The 11,461-nt window shown below is 42.7% G+C and overlaps 1 protein-coding gene across 1 annotated transcript; it reads left to right on the top strand.

Moving 5' to 3' along the window:
- The first annotated feature begins 1,148 nt into the window (after positions 1-1,148).
- CRYGS (crystallin gamma S) lies at positions 1,149-7,097 on the top strand. The gene is made up of 3 exons (XM_058730778.1): positions 1,149-1,302; positions 6,048-6,290; positions 6,724-7,097. Exons 1-3 carry the CDS (start codon positions 1,171-1,173, stop codon positions 6,994-6,996), a joined length of 648 nt encoding a protein of 215 aa, XP_058586761.1. The 5' UTR covers positions 1,149-1,170; the 3' UTR covers positions 6,997-7,097.
- Positions 7,098-11,461: the final 4,364 nt, after the last annotated feature.

Below are 11,461 nucleotides of genomic sequence, written 5' to 3'. Positions count from 1 at the left end.
AATTCAGAAAGCTGGGCACATAACTTGATAATTTGTTTCTCAATAATCTTCATGTCAAGGTACATTTGCTATTTTTGGAATTGACCATAATGTCTTGGGGCATCCCATTTGTTGGTGAGCTTTATTAGTAGAAACAGGAGGAAGATGGGCTTTTGAGAAGAATATACTTGACCAGGAAAATGAAAATGGAGAAGAATTGATTTGTTTCTTTGAATTTACATAAAAGGTAATCTCATTCTAAAAGTCAGAGGTGTAATAGTTGCCCAGAAATGTTCTCTAAACAGGTCTCCATATGATATCATGGCAGAAAAATTCCACCTAGCAGGTGGCAGGTTTGGCTTAGCTAAACCTTTGCAGAATCATAATTTCCACAGTAGCTTTCTGTCTCTCAGGCTGTATACCGTAGAGCCCTTTCTTATGGAGTGGAGCTTGTGTGCGTGCCTCGACAAATTTTCAAACTTAAAGAACAATTGCACGAGTCTGATTCCCCACATACCCCTTGTCCAGATTTGCCACTTGATGATAACGTGTTACTACATTCACTTTGCCACTCTAGAGAGCAGTATTTTTGCTCAACAATTTGAGAGTAGGTTGCAGACATCTCAAACCTTTACTCCTGAAGACATTAGCGTGCATGTCCTAAAAAGAGACATTCTCCCATGTTGTCGTAGTACAGATTCTTAAATGGAATGAAATCAGGAAATTTTACAGTGGCACAATATATAGTCTGTATTAAAATTTTTGCTAATCATCCCAAAAATGTCCATTGTAGTGACAGTTTCAAACACAAGATCATGCATTGCCTTTAGTAGTCATCAAATTTCGTTGCTTTGGAACGTGTTACTTCTATTCAGAATTAGATGGTGGCCTTTTGACTTTTCTCCTGCAAGCTTTGTTGGAGGGAAAAAAAAAAAAAAAGGCATTGATTTTCTAGCAAGCAGCCACCTTGAAATCCCCAAATTGCCCAGGTAAGAGGGACTTTTTTGTTTTTAATTTTGAAAACTTTGGCTGGGTTTTGGTGCCTTGACTCAGCAAAGTCTATAATGCAGCAAGGCTTGGTAAGCATTAGAAGGGGTACTGAAGCTTTCCTTTATTTCATAATCCCAATTGTTTTTCTAGAAACCATCAATAGCCTCTAAATGACTGACTCAATTTTTGGATCCTATTCTCATGACTAAGCAAATGTTTGATTTGAAACCAGCCCAGTATAAATGTCTCTGTGCCTCTAACTCTGTAGCTATTCCGGATTTCAGCACTGGGGAAACCAATCTATGCACCAAAATGTCTAAATCTGGAACCAAGGTAAGTCAACGGTCATGCTGATTTTTAGCCTACCACTTTCTTTTATGTTTCCTTTCTTTTGGAATGTTTCCTCTTTTCCAATGTACCTAATGATACATCGAAAGAAATGTGGAGAAAACTTTTGCTTCTATGCCTGAAGGTAAGTATGATAGTGTTTTAAAGGTTGAGAATAGGAGAGAAGGTTAAGAAATGCTTATTATATTTTCTACTGTAGCAAAATTACCCAACAGTTTATTAAGGGTTTATCTCTATGTGTGTTACCATGTTCAGTATTGTACAGGTATATAACGTGTTAATATCATCATGATTTCTGCCTTCCAGCAACTCATATTCTATGAATTTCCACAGGAATAGGACATACTGATAAGAGGAGTACACGGAGTAGAAAACTTTTAGTGTTCAGTTAAAAGTCCGCTCTGTGAAATTTAGGCTCCATCAGTGATGTCCTAAAAGACTAATCAAGTGAATTAAATCCTATATATCCCTTTCATTCAAGCAGTTATTTTTATCCCTTTCCTGAAATAAAGTGCTTACTTACGTTAGGAAAATTGCCTCTAAAATATTTGATTCACAGTTGTTGGACCAGAAATCGATCTTTTAGGCAGGGCTTTAGAAATGAGGGTATCTACCTTCATTCTATTATTTTAGCTCTTCTGCTCACCAGTGAATCTAAGGCAAAGCCATCAGTGCCTGATTTCCACAGCACCCCCCCTCAACTTGTTACTTTGAAAAGTTTCAAACCCAATGAATCTTGAAAGAATAAGAAAGAAATGTTGAATGAATACTTCTATATCCCTTACTTATATTGTCCAGTTGTTAGCATTTTGCTAGATTTGGTCTGTCTCTTTGTACTAAACCATTTGACAATAAATAGCAGGCTTAATTCTTTTGCCCTAAGTACTTAGTCACGTTTCTCCAAAAACAAGGGTATTCTCCTATATAAACATAATACCATCTTGTCTCCCAAACTTGTCATAAATACCAAATATTCAGACTATATTCACATTTCCCCCAGTCGCTTCCCCAAATGTGCTTCATGGCTGGCTTTTCCCCAGATACAGGATCTAATCAAGGACCATGCATTGCATTTGGTTGCCATGTTTCTTTAAACTTTTTCCTTTAGCCTCTTTTGTATGAAACAGTCACCCTACTTTTTGTTGGTGTTTGAGACACTGACATTTTTCTAAGTCCAGACCAGTTGTCTAGTACAAAGTCCTGAGATCTGGATTTACCTGATTGTTTCCTCTTGTTTAGATTCAGACTAACCATCTTTGGCCAGAAAGTTACATAGGCAACAGCAAATATTTCCCATACGTCATGTCAGGAGGCACCTGTTAACTCGTTCCATAATTGGTTAGTGCCTGATTTTTTTCCACTTGGAAAATAGAATAATCATACTTGTTATCTAAAAGATTTGGGGAGAAAAAATGAGACCGTGTCTTTAGTGCTCTGAGGTTCTTGGAAGTATGCCATGCAAATCCCATTGAAAAGAATTTGAAGTCCTTAGAGAAATCCGTGTGCCTTGATGTAAGACCATTACAACTGGACCCCCTTAGATGAATATATCCCCCGTTTTCAAAGATTTCCAGAGTAGTAATTGTGTGCTCTCTTGTATTTCTTGTAGCTGGGCTGTTCACGTGGTTAACTAACTTGCTTGCTAGGCCAAAAGAGCAAGTGATCTCTTACCCTTTGTCTATTGCATTTTCCTTTCCCTCCATCTTACTAGAAGTTTAATCAGAGAGTTATGGGATTGGCAAAAACAATGCACAGTACTAAGTTTGGTTTTGTTACCTTTGGAATACGTGGCATTTTTCTTTCTATTGTATTGGATTAGTAGACTACTTTTCAAGAACTAAGCGGGAAGGAGAGGAATTTTGTAATGATTTCTAGGGAAATCTCCTGCACTATTTCTTAGCCTTTCTATAAATTTTTTTGCCCAAGAATCTCAGCTGACTATACAGTAGATGTCATGGTCCTTATACAAATGGAAATTGAGTAGAGGTACAACATTCTCTGGGCTCTGAGATTTGGAAGGTCCCCCGCTGAAAGGAGAGTTTGGTTCTGGAGCTCAGTAAAGGCTCCATGGCAACACTGTACTTTGTTTCAGCCTTGGGATGGTTGGCTAGTCTGCTAGAGGGTAGACAGCAAGGTTGCCTTCTAGAACATCGTATATTTTCCACCTTCAATATAGATGTTAGCCAGGAAAATGTGCAGTGGGCACTAAGTGTGGGAAACATTGAACTAAGAAAAAGTGATATTAACTTTATTTCCTACAGCATAGCCCTTGCAAAGGCTCTTTTATGGTAAACAGTTGACCAAAAAACCAAAGGTAAATTGAATTAAGGCTGAATTAAGGAATATAGAATCTATTTTATTTTTTAGAGAAGTTACCTTGATTTTCCTAAAGATTTTTCCACAGGCTTTGGGAAAAGCATCTCAGCCTCAGGATCAGTCTTGTTCCCTTACTAAAAGAGTAAGTGCTGTACGTTGCACAGAACTAGCTGTGCAGGCAGGAGACCGCAAAGGGAGATAAGATAAAATGAATCACACGTGACTAACCGGGAGCTTTGCACTGCCAACCACTCCCTTGCCTGCACCTAACTTGTACCTAGCTATTGGCCTTAGGCAAGGCATTTAACTTCTTCATCTGTACCAACAGTAGCAAAAGTTTATTGGCGATTTATGAGCCAGATTACACTAAGTGCTTCATAGGCATTTTCCCATGGAACCTCAGGACAACCCTCCGCAGAGGATACTGTGATCCAGTTTTACAAATGAAGAGTCTGAGGTTTAGAGCGATGTTCAATGGCCTATCCAAGGTCACTGAGCTAGTAGCTAGTGCTGCAGTTTTGTTTTCATCTATAAACTGGGGTACCATGTGTCTCCAGCTCTGTGCTATGCTAAAATGGTAAATGGAGCTGGAAGAGAAATTTGGAAGGGGAAGAAAGGAGATGAAGCAGATGATTTAGGGGTGGGAAGGGCTCGGGAAGCTTGCAGGGAACAGGAAATACAGGAGTGGAGAGAAATACAAGAGTGGAAGAGTGGAGAGAGTAGCGTGGATTAGGGTGGAAGGAAGTACCCATCAGTAGGCTACATCTAGAAGGCTCACCTGGGGTAGAAAACAATGAGGTTTTATGCCCTTTTACGAATCATTCTTGGTGTCTGCCTCTCCCTCATTCATTACATCTGATTAGTCACCAAATTCTACGTTTCTTTTGACTGTTTCCTCAATGTCCTTTATACGGCAGTTGCCTTTTGGCTGGCCTGCCCCATCTCTCACACACCCGCAGCAACCACCTGTTTCCAGGCACCAACCACTACCTTACATCTCGCACATAATCACCAAAGAGATTCCAGCATGCCGTCTGTGTCTTCTGGCTTTATTTCCTATTAATACTTCACCACATAGTCCATATGCACCGAGCTTGATGAACCACTTGTCCCTATAATGGGCCATATTCCTTTATTCCTTTGAACAGGCCATCCTTTCTTCTTTGCCCCTGGAAACCCTCTACTTATCTTTCAATCTTCACCTCAAAAATCCTCTCAAGGCTACCTGGCTCTCCACTCCTTTTATATGAAATGGTTGACATTTTCTCCTTTGAAGCCGATAGAGCAAATTAGCCACGAGGTGGCAGCGTAACTCTAGGAAATTAAGTGCTGACTCCATGACACCTGTGATTTCTTTCACTTTACCTTCTGAACTCACATTCATCTTAGAGTGTGGAATTATAGAACAAGAGGGGACAAACTCTGTAGTCCATTTGGTCTAGTGGTTTTCAGAACCTGCTTCATGAAGCCCCAGGAGTGGCTGGGGACTCTTCTCTCCTGTTGCAAACAGAAAAGTTTTACTGCACAGCCAGGGCTTTCCATCTAGTCTGGTCCTCAGCTCTGACAAGTGTGAAGCTGGAGCCCAGAGAGCTAGCTTGCCTGAAGTCATAAGGCCGACTGGAGAGATGCAGCTCTAGAGGCCAGGTTTATCATTTCTGGTTTGTCAGGGCTGCGTGCCGCCAGGCCGTCCAAGGTCTCAGGCTTACCCCAAAGATTGTGGTAGAGACTTGGTAAGACTTTGAAGCAAACCACATTCGTGACTTGCTATCATGTTACTTTGGAACTACCCTGTTGGCAAAAAAATAATAGTGCGGAACACAAAATATTGTCAGGTGTATGCTCTATATTCATGTAAAGTAAACGCTGTAAAGCTAAGGTCTATGTTTTATTTTTCTCTCTTTATCTTCCATGGCACCTAATGAATTTCTGCATTTGGAACTCACTCGTCTTCCTCAAACATTTATTGAAGGTTTGTCAAGCGCTGGGTCCAGGGGTCCATAGCTTAAATAAGGTTTGGACTTTGCCCCTGGAAGAAGTCTGGTAGGAGTCTGATGGGAGAGAGATGTATAAGTGGGTAACTTAGCTTCTAATGTGGTAAGTACAGTGAGTTATGGGAACAAAAAGGAGGAAGCCGTGAACTTGGGTCTGAAACTACTGGCTTCTCTTAGAGCACTCTTGTTTTGCTTCATTTTAAGCCTTCAGAAAGTTTTCATTCCTACAGTTGACAACTACAATTGTCTGCCAGAAGGTAAATGTTGTGAGGTGAGATAGAACTATACTTTTACCCCTCAAAATTGAAGACAAAGGGATTTCTACAGCGGGCAATGTGTTCTTGATTTTTATTTTATTTTATTTTTTTTACAAGTAAAGCCCCCAGCTCCTCAGTTCTTCTCTTTGTTCGCTCCATCCTTCAGATTACTTTCTATGAAGACAAAAATTTCCAAGGCCGCCACTATGACTGTGACTGCGACTGCGCAGATTTCCACATGTACCTGAGTCGCTGCAACTCCATCAGAGTGGAAGGAGGCACTTGGGCTGTGTACGAGAGGCCCAACTTCGCCGGGTACATGTATATCTTACCCCGGGGCGAGTACCCTGAATACCAGCACTGGATGGGCCTCAACGACCGCCTCAGCTCCTGCAGGGCTGTTCATCTGGTGAGCCTGGGCCCCCTTGCACTCTCTCTCGCTTGCTGGCCTGCTCTGGCTCTCTCCATCTCTCTTTCCCCTACCCCCCCCAACTTTTTTTTTTTTTTTTTTTTTTTACACATTTTCTTACAGTTTTCCTACCCCTTAGTGGGGTGTTTTCTCTTGTTGGCTGCTGAGGCTCACATAAAACCTTAGGTCAGTCTGTCACAAGACTGAATCCGCTCATTATTTCCAGAGCACTCTCTCTGCCTCCTGAGCACGTTAAGGCCTTAAGTTTTTCTTACTGAACGTCAGCTGTTTTCACAGTACCCAAAAAAGGAGAGGAGATCAGATCATCTAACTTCCACGATTGGGGGTTCTGAACCAAACTGTTCTCTGAGTTCTTGACCCATCAGTGATTTCCATAACTGTTGTTATTTCCTCCTGTGTCGTTTTTTTTCAGTCTGGTGGAGGCCAGTATAAGATTCAGATCTTCGAGAAAGGAGATTTTAATGGTCAGATGTATGAAACCACTGAAGATTGCCCTTCCATTATGGAACAGTTTCACATGCGGGAGGTCCACTCCAGTAAGGTGCTGGAGGGTGCCTGGATTTTCTATGAGCTACCCAACTATCGTGGCAGGCAGTACCTCCTGGACAAGAAGGAGTACCGGAAGCCCATCGATTGGGGCGCAGCTTCCCCAGCTGTGCAGTCTTTCCGCCGCATCGTGGAGTAATGACAGGGATGGGGCCACAAGCTGCTTCCTGGGGGCCACCTGCTGGCTGGCCTTGTCATCCAAATAGGCATCCTTAATAAAAACAATTGGCATGCATTCCACTGTTGATTGTAATGCCTCTTCTTAGACACTCTCAGGAACCGGCAAAATAGTGCCCACCACAGAGGGCAGCGACACAAAGCAACTCATCCTTCAGATTGCCAATCTGGGACGTTGTGCCAGACAAAATGGGACTGCATTAGAAGTTAGAAAATCAGACTGCCACGTGGTGGTTCTCCTTAAGTTTTATGTTGATTCAACAGGTATAGTAATCATAGCTACTACTTTTTGGGTGCCTTCATTATTCCATTTTCTCTTTTACAACAGCCCTGTAGGAGAGGTGGTTTATTTGCATTTTACAAATAAGAATGGAGAGGCTTAGAGAAACTAGAAGCTTGCCCAAGTTCACCAGCTGGTGACCAAATCAGAGTTTGGTCCAGGATATTGATGTTTCCACGGCTCCTAGTCTTTCCCTTCATTTCCAACTCATTCATTCAACACATGCTGGCCTGGGGTCTGTATGCATAATGGAAGTACAAGACCTTGAGGAATCTAAGAGGTGGAAAGGGCAGGGTCCCCTGAAGGTCTCATGGAGGAGACAGAATACCTATCAAGAATGGACATTGAGGGGCGCCTGGGTGGCACAGTCGGTTAAGCGTCCGACTTCAGCCAGGTCACGATCTCGCGGTCTGTGAGTTCGAGCCCCGCGTCAGGCTCTGGGCTGATGGCTCGGAGCCTGGAGCCTGTTTCCGATTCTGTGTCTCCCTCTCTCTCTGCCCCTCCCCCGTTCATGCTCTGTCTCTCTCTGTCCCAAAAATAAATTAAAAAAAAAAAAAAAAAAAAAAGAATGGACATTGAGGGGTGCTAGGTGGCTAAGTCAGTTGAGCATCTGACTTTGGCTCAGGTCATGATCTTACAGTTCATGGGTTCAAGCCCCACAATGGGCTCACTGCTATCAGCATGGAGCCCACTTAGAATCCTCTGTCCCTCTCTCTCTCAAAAATAAATATTAAGAAAAAGAGAACCGACAATGAAAACAGCCATCACTAGAAAATGGTGGAGTCATGAGTCACCTGAAGGCTCTTGCTTCAGATTCAGGGGTCCCTGGATCAGCTACTTCTCAACTTCAAGTTCAGTCTTTCTGTAAAAAGAAATATAATTTGTCCCAACTACAATAGTTGAAATGGAGTTTTATTGAGTTTTACTCACTTAGAGTAACCCCTGAGATTGTATCTGTTTAATCTTGAGGAAGAGAATGTTTAAGGAAACCCAGTGTCACTAGGGATACTTCATGAGCATCTGAGTGAACCTGGGGAGGCTCTGGACGTGCCTAACTTTAAAAGGGAGGGTAGGGGCCCATGTATCCTGGGAGCCTTCCCAGAAAAGGCCAAGTTAGAAGTGCTGATGATGCTGCCTTTGTGTGCACTTCAGTCTATACACTAGTGGGTACCACATAGTGTTCCCCCAAAGATTTTTATTTGTTTTGTTAACCTCCCGTGGCTTTGGTCACTTTCTCAGTTTCAAGTGAGGGACTTTGAGAAGTTTCAGTAAGGGAGGGAGACAAGATGAACCATAGAGGGTGAAGGGGAGGCCACCCATTGAGGCGCAAAGAGCTCTGGACCCGGTCACCCACCATGAAGCAAACTTGCTCTATTTCCAAAATGAGGGAGTTGGACCAAATGCTCGCTCAAGTCCCACTGAACATAAACATCCTGATTCTTTAGAGATCAGGAGGAGGATGCAGAAAGGCTAGCTGATGACCAAAGACCACCGACTCTTACTTTCAGTGGCCCAGTTTCTGGAAATGACCTCTGAGATCTTGCCCCTCCTTTTCTGCGGAGGAAACTGAGGCTGTGGTAACAGTGCATGAGGGCCAGCTTCTGCTTTCATGTCAACCACTGCCATGTTCCAGTCCCTGGTGAGTCGGTCACGGTCTGTTCAAAACAACCAGGAAAGCAGTTCTGGCAGCAGGATAGGAAAACAAGTGTCAGGATGACTTACCCCAGTCTCAGAGAAATAGAAGATGGCTTTTGACAGAGAAAACAGAATTATCGTTTGGGAATGTTAGATGCCTCTTGGCTCATGCCCTGATCCAGAAAGGGATTGCCACCATTCTCCCCAGCTGCACACACATCAATCAGCTTGCACTTAAGAATTTGACTAGCAGTTGATATTTGAGGTCAAAAACACTTTATGTCTTTATCTATCAATCCATCCCAGTTCTGCTAGAACATTCTGCTGTTACAGCACAAGCCAGAGTCCCACCTGTCAAGCACACCCAGAGTAGCACCCAGGTTGTTATTTAGAATTATTATCTCCCTCTAGCTTTTATTGTTTTGTCTCTGTGAAACAGGGGATCTCAAGAAAATAGGGCAAGGGCGTATTTAGACCATTTTAGGGCTGTTTCCATCCCTAGCATTCCTCTAAGTCTTTGAATATCTCCCAAAGATAGAACCCACTTCCTCAAAATGTAGCATCAGGGGCTCCTATTTTAGGACTCCAGGGTAAGGCTTCCAGATTGAACATGGGATGGTGTTAGTAAATCGCAAGTATTGGGGTACAACTAACTATAAATACAGCATAAATATATCCCAAGTATTGCATGGGACGTAGTTATACTAAAAAAATATCTGTCATTGGTCTAAAATTCAAATTTAACTGTGCATCCTGTATTTGTCTTTGCTAGATCAGTCAACCCAATACTTGAAGGGCAAGTTACACCTGAGTGACATGGGACAAAGAGCACAGGGCTCAGGTTCTGGTAATTGCAGACGTGTGTCCCATGGCAGGGCATTTAAGTACAATTTTTCAGAAGACACTGTGAACTGACAAAATGTGTCTGCAGCCAGATTTAGCCTATGGACCACCAGTACCTGATCTTGGCTTGTTGGAAAGCTCCGAATATCAGAAAACGTTGCTTACATAGAGTCAAAATCTGCTTCCTATAACTCTGAACCTGTGATCCCAGTTCTGCTTTCCGTCTAGTTCTCCATTCCCAAGATAGCCCTTTAGGTATTTAAAGATCCCTCCTGTCTGTCTCCACACTCTCATTTCTAGGCAGAATATCTCCTGTTCCTTCCATTGCTTCTCTCTTGGTGTGGCTGGGCCCCAGACTCTTCATTCTGGTGCTTCTCTTCTGTGCTGGTTGCAGATTATCTTTTCCCTGCTGTCCAACCGTAACCTGACTGGACCACATCTGGAGGACTGTGCGCAGTTCTCTCACCCTCCTTCCTCACATATGCCCTGTTCTTGATCACACTCAGCTCTCCTTGTGCCCTCCCACTGGCCCCAATATGGGCCAGGCCACACTTTTCTAAGAACTTCCAGCTCAAGTGCTAGAGAGTTCCCTTCCTCCCTGAAGAGTTAGAGAGAAATGGATTCAAATCCTACCACTTCCACACGTGAGCTCTAAGTCACATTATCCAATATATAACCTCAACATCCTTTATTTTGAGGGAGGGAGAAAGAACACATGTAGGGGGGAGGAGAAGAGGGAGGAGGAGGAGGAGGATGGAGAGGGGGGAGAGAGAGAGCGAACGAGCGAGAGAGAATCCTAAGCAGGCTCCATGAGATCTCACAACCATGAGATCATGACCTGAGCTGAAATCAACAGTCAGACGCTTAACCAACTGAGCTTACCCAGGCCCCCCTCAACTTTCTTTTCTGTAGCACAAAGGTAATACCTGCTGTGCGAGCATTAAAACAAGATAATGTGTTAAAAACACATAGCATGCATGGTCATTTCTCATGTTTGCAATAGTTGTGGTCTATAAAGACTTGAACACTGGATAGCAGATACTTGAACTATCGTTCCTGGAGGAAATACAGGGTTAGGTGCGTGTGAACTTCTGGTCACAACATTTTTGTCAGCTGGTCAATACATAACATAACTTTTTAAAATGTGTGTTTCAGTTTAAAGACACCTTATTTAACATATATTGTTGACTCATTGACATTGAACTCACTACCAGGACAGGCCTGAATAGTGATTAACATATTTTCTCTGTAAGGCATATTACAACTTTCTTAGGAAAGCTTGCTTGGGAACACTAAACAGCACTTCAGCACTACATTTGGGGTCGTTTTATGTAGCCAAATCACTAATCAAAAGCAAAACGATGCCCAAAACACAGCACAAATAGAGTGCAACCGAACCAGACCAAACTCTTGTTTACAGTATAAGAGCTGAAATCAGAAGGCAGAGCATTCTTTTGACCTCAGCTGGGAACATGAGCATTGGGCGACTCAAATTTTTTGCTGCTCGGCTCATGTCCTTGAATGACCTCAAATGCACCGTAAGTAGTGATTTTGGAATCACAAGTCAATCTTAGGGAGTGGGCAAACTCATAAATACGGAACTTGTACTTTACCACTATGGTTGACATGTTAGTACCATTTTCCTAGCATTTAAGTACCTCTGTTATCA

This window comes from Neofelis nebulosa, chromosome 5 (genome assembly GCF_028018385.1).
Source record: "Neofelis nebulosa isolate mNeoNeb1 chromosome 5, mNeoNeb1.pri, whole genome shotgun sequence".
NCBI lineage: Eukaryota > Metazoa > Chordata > Mammalia > Carnivora > Felidae > Neofelis > Neofelis nebulosa.
Note: the sequence above shows the minus strand (reverse complement) of the source record. Positions and strands in the feature narration are given on the sequence as shown.

Excerpts from the sequence above, each read along its gene's own strand:
- CRYGS (XM_058730778.1), top strand. The coding sequence starts at position 1,171 with ATGACTAAGCAAATGTTTGATTTGAAACCAGCCCAGTATAAATGTCTC. Across the intron at positions 1,303-6,047 it reads TGTCTAAATCTGGAACCAAG|ATTACTTTCTATGAAGACAA; the intron begins GTAAGTCAACGG and ends TCCATCCTTCAG. Across the intron at positions 6,291-6,723 it reads CCTGCAGGGCTGTTCATCTG|TCTGGTGGAGGCCAGTATAA; the intron begins GTGAGCCTGGGC and ends GTTTTTTTTCAG.